The following is an 11,564-nucleotide window of genomic DNA, read 5'->3' on the forward strand; positions in this document are numbered from 1 at the left end:
AATTGTGTTCCCAGAAGAAAGGCCAGCGGGAGTGATGCATGCCTCTGATCTCAGCACTTGGGAAAGTGAGACAGGAGTGGCCGGGTTTACTACTGGCAACTGCTGCTGCTGCTTCCGTCCCTCCCCCCTCCCCCTCCCCCTCCCCCTTCTCTCTCTTCCCCTCCTCTTCCTCCTCCTCCTCTTCCTCCTCTCCTCTTCCTCCTCTTCTTCCTCACCCTTCTCCTCCTCTTCCTCCTCCATTTTATTCTGGATTTTTCTCTGGGTTCAGCTGGTTGGCTGGTTGGCTGGCTGGCTGGCTGGCTGGCTGGCTGGTTGGGTGGTTGGCTGGTTGGGTGACTGGTCGGCTGGCTGGCCGATTGGTTGGCAGACCTCTACCCCAACTGTGCAAAGCCCTGCACTGCCTACTGAGGAGCCAGTGATGGCAAACAGAATGGGGTCAGGGCTGTGATCACAGGTGATTTTCTCCTCAGAATGTCAAGTCATCACTGGGAGAAAGAGGGATGACATAGTAGCTTGGAGAAGCCTGGAAAGGTTAGGGACGGTCCGTGAAGGGGCAGGAGCCATGCTGGGCACTAGGAAGATGAGCCCTTATAGCCTGTGATCAGTTACCTGTCTTGTTACTGGGATAAACCACCCAACAAGAGAAGCTTGGGGCAGAAAGGGTTTCTTTGAGTTCTCAGTTTAAGGGTACAGTTGATCATGGTGGGGGGTGCGTGACAGCGGGAGCTCCAGGCAGCTGATCACAGGGCATCCACAGTGAGGAAGCAGAGAGCAATGAACAGAGCTCAGTTCACTTTCTCCTTATTCAGTCCTGGACCCCCAGAGTGACAGGGTTGCCCACGGTCACAGCAGGTCGTCCGTCTGGTTAAACCTATAACACTACCTCAGAGATACACCCAGAGGGCTAGAAAGATGGCTGCTGGTTAAGAGAGCATAGTGCTCGCACAGAAGACCTGAGTCGGGTTCCCAGCACTCCAATCAAATGCCTCATAACCACCTGCAACTCCTGCTCCCCGGAAATCCAGCACCTCTTGCCTCCTCGGGCACCTACACGAAGACAAGCATACAGAGGATCTGACACGGTCTCTGCCCTCCACAGGCACCGGCATGCATGCGGTGCCACAGACATATACGCATACAAAATACCCATATACATTTTGTAAAATAAAGCCTAAACAAATGTAATATTTTTCAAAGAGGATTGGGAATGTAGCTCAGTGGTACAGCACTTGCCTGTCATATTGAAGCCTCTAGCTTCAATCCCCATTACTGAAGGACCTCTACACACTAGGGTCCTCCTTTATTTATTAGATCCAAGACAGGAGTATGAGGAATGGCCTACCATGAACCAAAAGCCCTCATAGTAAGCTCTTGTAAACCCAAGTTGTCCCGAACACGGGGAAGGTAATTACAACTTAAAATTAATCTAGGAAAAGCTTTAAAGGTGCTAGAAGTTTCCTGATTTCGGCATGAAAGGCAAGCTTAAAAATGAGTTTGATCCAAACTGCCGGGTGAGGTCAACACCTGGGTCTTTGCATATACACAACAGCTTCATTAACAGAACCAAACTCATGTGTGTTCTGTGTCAGCCTCCCACAAAGAGCGCGTCAGCTCGGAGTGTGGAGAGGTTTGTGAAAAGCAGCTGTTTCACTCGCTAGAAACCGCATCTGTCTCTAATCGTAAGAAAATTAAGCCATCACTCAGAGTGTCAAGTTTGCTGTTTAGATGAAGAAAAATTCAGCCAGGAGGAACAAACAAAGCCAACAACTGCCAGTGTCCTACCAGAAAAAGGAGGAAGGAAAGAAAGAAGAAGGCAGAGGCTGCAGAAATGGCTCACGGTTGAGAGCACCTGCGGCCCTTGCAGAGGACCCAAGTCTGAATCCCAGCAACCATATTGGGCTGCTCACAATTGTCTGTAACTCCAGCTCCAGGGAGTTAGTTACCCTCTTCTGGATTCTGGGGGTACCTGCACTCCTGTGTACGTCCACATACGCAATAGTTTTGTTTTCTAACATGGGGAGGGAGTCCTCTTTGTGAACTGAGGTTAGGGTTGAGGGGGAGAGGGCTGGTGAAGATGAGGTCAGATGACAGCTGGGGAAGACAAGTGAACCACGCATCTCCCTGGCCAAGCCTGCCCCATCTTTGTTACCAACGCTAATGTGACTTAGTCTTCCTCCACACGAACGAAGTGGGGTTATCCCACCCTCACCCGGAAACACAGTCCTCTGAGATCAGGCTTGTGAGTTGCTGGATCAGGCAGACAATTTGTTCAGGGACCATCTGTGGGACTGGAAGGTAGGGTCCTCACTCAACAGGAAGCAGAATTCTGGAAACTTTCCCAGATGCCGCTACCTTTAGGGAGCAGACTTCAGAAGAACACACAGTAAGTAAATAACTTAGGGAAGGTCACAGACCTGGTCCCTTTTGGAGCTGGGCCTCAGCCTGGGTCTGGTGGACTCTGGAGTTCTCTGTTTCTCTCCTTTGGTAAACTGTTTCCCCGCCTGTAGCCATCCATGTGTCTGTACAATTCACTGTAAGGTAGGAACATGGAGAACTCTGTTGTGTTGGCTCTGCAGAGGGAATCAGCCACTCCTCCCGTCCTGTCTAGAACCTTCCTTAAGCTGCTCAACTCCCAGTAACAGCCCCAAGGTAGAGAGGGACAACCTTATATCCTAGCGAGTGCCTTCACTAGTTTGCTAGACTCAGACACATCCCTCCCTCCCCAGTTTATTTGTGTAAAGAACACCTTTGTTCTGTTCATTGCTGTGAAGAGACACCATAACCACAACAACTCTTATAAAGGAAAATATTTAACTGGGACTGGCTTACAGTTCAGAGGATTAGTCCGTTATCATCATGGTAGGCAGCGTGCAGGCAGACATGGTGCTGGAGAAAGAGCTGAGAGTTCTACATCCAGATCCCCACGCAGCAGGACATGACAGCGACACAGTGGCCAGCCTTGAACTTCTGAGACCTCAAAGTCCGCCCACTAGTTACACACCTCCTTCCACGAAGCCACACCCACTCCAACAAGGCCACACCTCCTAATAGAAGTTCCGGTCCCTATGGGCCTATGGCGGCCATTTTTATTCAAATTACCACAGTATTCTATCCCAGCTTCCTTCACTGTGAGTGGCATATGTCACTAAAAATGACTCAGCGCATCTAAGGAACCTGGAAAGTACTATCTGAACATCAGCGCCCTGTCAACTCAGGTCCGCACCTGTGGCATAAGCCTCCCAGTTCACTGTTTGCTGACACGGCCCCCTCTTCTACACAAATGGAAACCTGCAAGCTTAGCACCAGGCAGTCATATCATTGAGAGAAAGAAGCCAGGTCAGACTGTACTTACATCCCACTAAAACACTCGCAAAGCTGGGTCTGCTGTGCTGCGCCCCATCCAGGTGGCAGGGAGATTATCTGAGCTTGTTTTGTTTATTTGGTGCTGGACTTTTTATGCAGGGCATGTGTTTAGCCCCTGGGTACATTTCATTACCTCCTCCTTTAGCTCGTTAGGTTTTTGTTTTGGTTCTGAGAAACAGGGTCTCGCTAGGTTTACCCAGGCAGGCCTTGAACTCAATTCAGAATCCTCCTGGCCCATGTCTTCTAGAATATAAAACTGGGTTCTTGGTGAAAAGGGGCATCCTGCCAGTGTACCCTCAAACTTTAATGTTCCGGGTCTGGGGGTTGTTCCGTTCTTATAATTTATTTATTTTCATTTTATGTACATTAATGTTTTGCCTGCACGACTGTCTGTGTGAGGTTGTCGGTCTCCTAGAACTGGAGTTGCAGTTTTGAGGCACCATGTGGGTGCTGGGAAATGAACCCAGGACCTCTGGAAGAGCAGTGAATTCTCTTAACCGCTGAGCCATCTCTCCAGCCACCTAATGTTTTTTAGTAGTAATAGTACAATTACTTATTTTGTGTGTGTGTGTGTGTGTGTGTGTGTGTGTGTGTGTGTCTGTGTGTGTCTGTGTGTCTGTGTGTCTGTGTGTCTGTGTAGTGTGTGCATGCATGTGACAGCAATGCGCAGGGCAGAGATCAATTTGTGGAAGTTGAGTTTCTTCTTCCAACATGCGGGTCACAGGGATCGAACTCACAGTTGTCAGACTTGGTGTCAGACGCTTCTTCACCCGCTGATTCGTCTTGCAAGGCCTGGGTGTCTGACAACATCCAGGGAAGAGGCCAACGCTAATCCCTATAACTTTGGCCCATTTCCGGTGTTTTTCCTTCTCTTCCGCTCCGTGCAGCCTGCAGGGTGGAGCTGGGCAGGGGATGGAGGCGGAGCTAAGAACTGGGTGGGCGTAGCTTATCCGCAGACAGGACGCTCTGAAGCCTCCTAGGACCTTCCGATGCGTGACGGAAACTACAACACCCATAATGCCTCGCGACCCCCGTGACTGTTGTCGCGAGAACTGTCGGCTTGTGGGCGTCTGCGCCAAGAAACCGAAGTCTAGGTGACGGTTCCGAGACATCGCCGCCAAGCTGGGCACCGGAGAGATGGCCGAGACGGACCCCAAGACAATGCAGGACATCACCTTGGTGGTAAGCCGCATCCTCACATGGGCCCGGATACTCCGGGTCTGCTTTCCGCCCTGGCCTGGGGTGTGGCCAGCGGCCTCGGCCCGCACACCTGCGAGGCTCGCCCTCCCCTCGGCCCTGGCCCGGACCCTCCCGACCTGACCCGCAGGGACACGGAACCGACCGGGCAGGCCCTTGCGGAAGGCCTCGCACACCAGCCGGGAGCCCCCATAGCCCGCGCCCTCGCCTCCCCACTCACGTCCCAGGAAGGGGATCTCGGAATAGGCTGGAAACGGCTGACTTGTTCTGGTTTTTCTCTCAGGTGGAGACGCTCTTGCAGCAGATGCAAGACAAGTTTCAGATTATGTCGGATCAGATCATCGGAAGGAATATCCTTTTGACTTGGAGGCAGTTTCTTAACTGTGGGGGTGAGCGGGTGGTTTACAAACAGACTATAATTAGTCATCTAGAAATTGCCTTTTTCCAGAGAGTTCATTATTTTTAATTATATGTATAAGGGGGTACTGGGAGTGACTGAGACCAGAGGCGTTGGATCCCCTGGAACTGGAGTAACAGGCGGTTGTGAGCTGCCCAATGTGCATACTGGGAAGTCCCCTGAAAGAGCCTCGAGTGTTCCTAACCACTGAGCCATTTCTCCAGCCCCACTTAGAAATGTCTTTACTGATCTTGGCTATGTTGTGTCCCCATGGAGAACCGTGTCAAGATCCAGAGACACAGCTGACTACCCAAGCCCCTGTTGGGGGCCCTCCAGAACACCAGTAAAGGGGTTTACTTGGTAACCATTGGCTGGGAGTGCTCATGGAGCCCTCCACCCTCCAATTCTCTTTGTAACCTTACCAACAGGAAACGGGGTCCTCTGGGATTAAGGGTTGAAGAAACTGAGGCATAGGGTAGAGAACTCAGCCCAGTCCCCTGGACCCCTGACTGCCGGGCTGTCACTGTAGCCGGATGAAACTGGGAAAGCAGCTGCTTAAACCAGTCTGCAGGGACCTGGAGGGGAGAGACAGAGGTGAGGTGTTGCTGGTCTGGTGGGTGGGCTCTTTAACTGCACCACTCGATGACATGAGCAGCCGAATCGATGACCTGGAGAAAAATATCGCTGACCTCATGACCCAGGCTGGAGTAGAAGAACTGGACGCTGAGAACAAGATTCCTACTGCCCAGAAGAGTTGAAGGTGAGAGAGCAGGGGTGCCTTAGCATAAACACAGAGAGTGGTCCGGAAATGGGATCTCTGTGTCGCTACCGAGCAGTCATCTCCCTCCACCCCTCCCAGGGACTCCCAGGTTTCGACATGTTCCCATGCCAAACAGATTCCTTGGGTGGAATTCACATTTCCAAGTTGTATTCAAACTTAACTGTATCGTGCCAGGCAGGTGCGAACCTTACTCGTCACAACACAGTGATGTCAGCTATGAGGCTCACACCTGGAAAGAAGGAAATCGACAGCAAAAGACAAAATACTTTTTTCTTTTAAAGATTTAGTCAAATATGAGTGTTTTGCCAGCATATGTACCCCATGCTATGGGAGGCGGGAAGAAGGCATCAGATCCCCTGGTACTGGAGTTAGAGACAGAGCTTGCCACCACGTGGGTGCTGGGAACCAAACCTAGGTCCTCTCCAAGAGCAAAAGTGCTCTCAACTGCTGAGCCACATGTAGCCCCTTGACGGGTTCATTTTAAGTAAGTGGACAGTTTGTGATGGCCTCACTCGACCCTAGGCACTGCCCTGGACATTCCTGGGACTTGGGCCCCTGTCTGGCTGGTAAGCAGCTCACTGAGGACCACTGGATGGTGGCATTTGGGGCAGTGGCGGGGGAGGTTTTGGGGGGGATGTTTGGTGCTCTGTCCTGATCACTGAAAGATTATCTCATTGTTTTGTTTTTGGAAATAGAGAATTCAAGCCACCTTCATGAGTATATATCTTAAGTTCTACAGGCGTGTGTGTGTGTGTGTGTGTGTGTGTTTGTATGTTTGTGTGTGTGTGTGTGTGTGTGTGACTTTTATTGTAGAGTTGATGTCTTTCCTTTTTTTTTTTTTTTTTTTTTTTTTTTTTTTTTTTTTTTTTTTTTTTTTCGGAGCTGGGGACTGAACCCAGGGCCTTGCGCTTGCTAGGCAAGCACTCTACCACTGAGCTAAATCCCCAACCCCGAGTTGATGTCTTTAAAACCATCCAGTGTGGTGAATTTCTTCCTTATACCCTGCACCTGGGTTTGTTGGAGGAGAGACCAACAACCCCCCTCTCTTTTTTTTTTTTTTTTTTTTTTTGAGACATAATTTCTTTAAAAGATTTATTTATTATATATAAGTACAAACATACCAGAAGAGGGAATCAGATCTCATTGCAGATGGTTGTGAGCCACCATGTGGTTGCTGGGATTTGAACTCAGGACCTCTGGGAGAGCAGTTGGTGCTCTTAACCACTGAGCCACCTCTCCAGCCCTGAGGCACTCTTATTATGCAACCCTGCCTTGTTGGCCTAGAACTTGCTCTACAGACCAGGATGGCCTCAAACTCAAAAGCGCTCCACCTGATTTGCCTCTGCCTCAAATATTGGGATCTTACATACCATCTGTGTCGTCTTAGATGACGTTTACCAAGGATTTTGTGTGAGAATATCAAGATAATATATAATGGATGATTCTTAGCCCCCTTCTTACTTTCTGGGCGTGGGCCGGAACAGCTTTTCAGTGACTGAAATAGAGGTTGTTCTGAAATCCAAGAGACTGTTTGGGGTTGGGAAGGTCAGATAACGACCAGCACGCATGGCTCCCTCGCTATGAGTTATGTAGTATATCATAGTCCTGTCCACAGAGGAGCTGCACTGTGGACAGGGGTCTGGGAGCTGCTGGGGAGCTGTGCTGTGTTGTGGTGGAAAAATCCCATTAGTCAAGAACAGAAGATTGTAGGGTTGAAGACGTTGGACTGATGGCGAAACACAAAGAAAGAAGTGAAAACGGGAGGCGGAGTCAGAACTCGGAAGAAAGCTGTCTGAGTAACAGACTGGGGACATGGCTCAGTGCTAGAGCTGGTATGCGCTCGTAATGGACCCCAGGGCGGTTCCCAGCTGTCCCTTGAGGCCGCTCACCACTCTGCAACTCCACCTCCAAAGGATTGGCACCCTCTGTGGGCCTCCACAAGGACTTGCACTCCCCGGCACAAACCCACACAGGGATGCCCAGACCCATACACAAACTTCTAATTTACAGTGGCATCTTTTTAAGATTTACAAGTAAATGGGATTCTCTAGGCTAGTGTGCATGAAGAATGGGTGGCCGAGCGGATGGCGTCCTGGCATCTGTTCTTATAGTGGGGAGGAGCTGGCTCTGCTGTGCCCTCCGCGCTCCCCTTGGTGCTGATCATCGTCTTCTTCTTCTTCCACAGGCTACTGGCACTTCAGACTGAGTCCAGAACATCACTTTCCCAAGCCAAGAGAAAACCAAGTGGCTTTCTTCAACTAACTCCTATGTGTGGACAGGTTTATAAAACGTACATTCTTATCACAGCCTGCATAGCCTAGAGTACCCTAGCCCCATTCCTCAAACTTGGTATCCTCACATCTTGGTCAGTTCTCTTAATTATTAAACACTAAAATGTTGGCGGTTTCCGGATAAGATTGTCAGACTTTTTAGTGGTTTTCTGAGGTCCTCTCCCCACTGCTCCTCTGTGGTAGTTGCTGTGTGATAAAGCGACAGAGTACTCTTTAATTAGGTGACTGCAGCCCTTCCCCCTGGCAGGAGCCATGTGTGAGACATGAATGTTTAGCTTTCTTTGAGTTTCAGTGCAAAGTGACTGTTGAGCCGCCACTCGAGTGTCAGAAGTTCTTCTCCAAACGGCCGAGAACATTTCATAGTTGTCTGTGCCGAAGTGTCTATCAGAGTTTTGCATGAGATTCTAGTAGTGTTGGTAGGACCTGCCATGCTTTCCGGCGGGATATCAGAGCCCAGTGACCCTATCCTCCCTTCAAGCTACTGACTGAAAGGGAAGAGACCAAAAGACCCGAGTGAGCCCGCCCCCGTCAAGTGGCTAAAAAATGCCCATTGACCTGTGGGAGGTGCTGGTTTTTAAGAAATACTATTTTACTTGAACTATTTCTTGTCTAAATTCTTGCACAGTGAATTCTATTAACTAGAGAAGACAGATTTACATTCAGAATTCTGGTGTCTGGAGGCTTGGCCTCAAGGCCACTTTTGATGACTTAGAAGACAACCTATGTCACTGTCCCCACAAAGTGATTTCATACAATAAAGAACAAGGTAATTCAACATCGGAGAATGGTGTGGTCCTTCCAGAGAAGCCCTGACCAAGCAGGGCTCTCTGCCCTCTCAGTTGTGCTGCAGACCGCTCATGAACAACTCGTCTGATTTCTAAATTTGGGGGAGGGGGATAGCACCAGAAAATGTATTGCTGGCCTTGTTTTCGAGCAGTAGGAATTCCTGTCATCAACCAGTGAATGGCACTACAGGTTGAGCCCCTCAAAGTGCCATTCTGTCACACTGGGACAAGTGGGTGCACCCTGCATGGGGGACATTCTTGGTCTTTGTAAATAGAAACTCGGGGCTGCGTGTCTTCAGAAGTCAGTAGGATGGTTCAGGAAGCAGTTGTCTGCCTTCTGAGCAGATCCGTCAACCAGAAGCACCCGCCATGATGAAGGTGCTAGAAACCGTGCTGCTGGTGTCCTTGTGTCCAGTATGTTTGTCCCCTCAGTTTTCAGATGGACACAGGGGTGCCATGTTAGATTACGAACTAAAGCCTCGGAAAACCAGGGGCCAGAGTGGGAGAGGCTGGCTGAGAAGGAAGACGACTTCCCCAGGGGGACTTGTGTCTGGAGGCTGCCTGGGAAGAAAGGTTTAGGTCCTGTTGGGCTTAGAAAAGTTCCTCACAAGGAGCTGAAGAGACTGTTCAGTAGTTAAGAGCACTGGCTGCTCTTCCAGAGGACCCGGGTTCAATTCCCGGCACCCACCTGGCAGCTCACAACCGTAACTATAGGGGTCCAACACCGTCACATACACATGCAGGCAAAACACCAATGTACATTAAAAAGTTCCTCTCTGCCAGGATCCCTCCTGCCTTTTTACAATGCAAAGCAGTCAATTAAAACCTGACTTCCCGGGGCTGGGGATTTAGCTCAGTGGTAGAGCGCTTACCTAGGAAGCGCAAGGCCCTGGGTTCGGTCCCCAGCTCCGAAAAAAAAAAAAAAAGAACCAAAAAAAAAAAAAAACCTGACTTCTCCCCTCTCACTGGACTGTTAACTGTGCACACTGGGAAATTATCCATATTAAGCCCAACCTACGGGTGCCATGGGCTCCTTAACAAACTTCAGGTGTCCAGCTGTGTTCCCAAGGCTCAGAGCAAAGTCTTGGCCTTACATAAAACAGGCTGCCTACCCAGGCTCCACCTGAGCTCTGAGTACACTCGGCCCTCCACTGCCGGCCTCCTACCCAGCCAACTCTGCCTTCCTGGCCCCTCCTGGGTCAGCCAGAGAGAACTCTCTGCTGAAATCCTGTTCCCCAAGCACTGCAGGCAGCCTGGCTTCCATTAGCCTCTGTTCATCAGATTTCGTCAGGCGGTCCCTGTCACCCAGCCAGCCAGCATTCAGGAAGCTCTCAGGCTCTTGGGTCACTGAAGAATTCTGGGGACTGAAGGTCAGATGGGACCTGTGAGAGCCCCATGAATCCCAGCCATACCTAGCAGCACACTGATAGCAAAGGCGTCCTCCAAGCCAGGCAGTCCCTTGGAAACGAACGTTATAAACATCCTATTTGCAAGTTACAGGCTTCCCTCCCATAAAGATTATTGTATTCCACTCTTCTTTTGTGATTTCCTATTTCTAATTAGACCAAACAAGCTAGAAAGATTTATAGAATGTGTTGCTATCCCCCAAAATAACCGGGAAACAGCACTGGTTGTCCCATCTCCAGATAGGAGCTGGGAAAGGGTGGTTTTTTTCAAGCATCTTTTTAAAGGTCTTATTCTTGTATGTGTGGATTGATGTGAGGACAGGGGCCGTGGCATGTGTGGAGGCCCAGGGATATCTGTGTATGTCTCGAGTCCATTGGCCTCCACTGTGGGTTTGGGTCTCAGGTATGAGACTCAGGTTGATGGTCTTTCCCAGCAGGCGATTCTACCCCTGAGCACCCAACCAGCCCGAAAGGTTTATCCAGAGACGCTGGGGCGGGCGGGCGGACGGTTGCACCGCTTGCTTTAATCCACACAGCGACACTGAGTTAGGCTCTTATGTAACCTTTGAAAAAGGGGCCCAAGGGGTCTGAGTTATCTGAGGTCAGAGCTGTCGGCCACCCCGCTGTCCCTCACCTCTGAGCTTCGATGTCAGCCTGTCCTCCAGGCAGGCTGTGCTGGAGTCAGCCCCACAGCCAGAGAAATTCCTGAGACTTAGATTCCAAAGGCCAGTTTGGCACTTTTCGTTGAGCGTGGCCTATGATTAAGTAACAAGCACAGCACACAGGTGTCAAACCAGTTAGGCCCAGGCCCTGGCTTACAAGCAGCATCGCCATGTCCATCTCTTCTGTTTTATCACAGTGTTATAGGTGTACACAGTGTGTCTTAATACTCTCCCCCCCCCCAACTGTTCTACCCCTCCACCTTCTCGTCCTCCCTCTCTGTCTAACCCACCAGCTAAGTCCCTTAGCTCCACTGCACAGGTGGACAGCCTACCAGCAGCCACGTCCCCGAAGAAGAGCGACTCCCTCTCAGCAGTTGCCAGGAGGTCCTCAGCTCATGAGGTGGAATCACATGAACTTGACTCCCACTTCTGCTGGGTCTGGTGCGGGTCACCATAGCTACAGTGCATCATGAGTTCAGTGGGCGTGTCATGTCCAAGAGCACATTCTACAGCTCTGTCCTCATCCCCTGACTCCTACCACCTCTTCCTTTGATGTCCCCAAAGCCCCCAGGCCCCTCCATCTTGGCAGTTCCTGGTGCAGAGCACTCGAGACTGGAGCTGGGCATCTGCATATGTATTTTTAAAAGCTTTTATTACGTTTGTTTATTTTGTACATGTGGGA

The 11,564-nt window shown here is 50.3% G+C and overlaps 1 protein-coding gene and 1 long non-coding RNA gene across 9 annotated transcripts in view; one reads left to right on the forward strand and one right to left on the reverse strand.

Annotated features, from left to right (window-relative positions):
* Positions 1-4,260, reverse strand: part of LOC134483394 (uncharacterized) — a 60,116-nt gene extending 55,856 nt beyond the window's left edge. For 7 of the 8 annotated variants that reach the window (XR_015644196.1, XR_015644198.1, XR_015644199.1 and 4 more), the window contains exon 1: positions 4,101-4,260. This is a non-coding gene — a long non-coding RNA (uncharacterized LOC134483394). Of the gene's footprint in view, positions 1-2,414; positions 2,532-4,100 lie in introns of all 8 variants that reach the window. The other variant, XR_015644194.1, reaches the window with a different exon arrangement.
* A 152-nt stretch (positions 4,261-4,412) lies between these two features.
* Hsbp1 (heat shock factor binding protein 1) lies at positions 4,413-8,803 on the forward strand. Its single transcript, NM_173119.2, is given in 4 exon segments — positions 4,413-4,545; positions 4,844-4,910; positions 5,597-5,717; positions 7,924-8,803. Coding segments are annotated over 3 exon segments (231 nt in total). The 5' UTR covers positions 4,413-4,500; the 3' UTR covers positions 5,716-5,717; positions 7,924-8,803.
* The last annotated feature ends 2,761 nt before the right edge of the window (positions 8,804-11,564 follow it).

This window comes from Rattus norvegicus, chromosome 19 (assembly GCF_021556685.1).
Source record: "Rattus norvegicus strain SHRSP/BbbUtx chromosome 19, alternate assembly SHRSP_T2T, whole genome shotgun sequence".
Classification (NCBI taxonomy): Eukaryota; Metazoa; Chordata; class Mammalia; order Rodentia; family Muridae; genus Rattus; species Rattus norvegicus.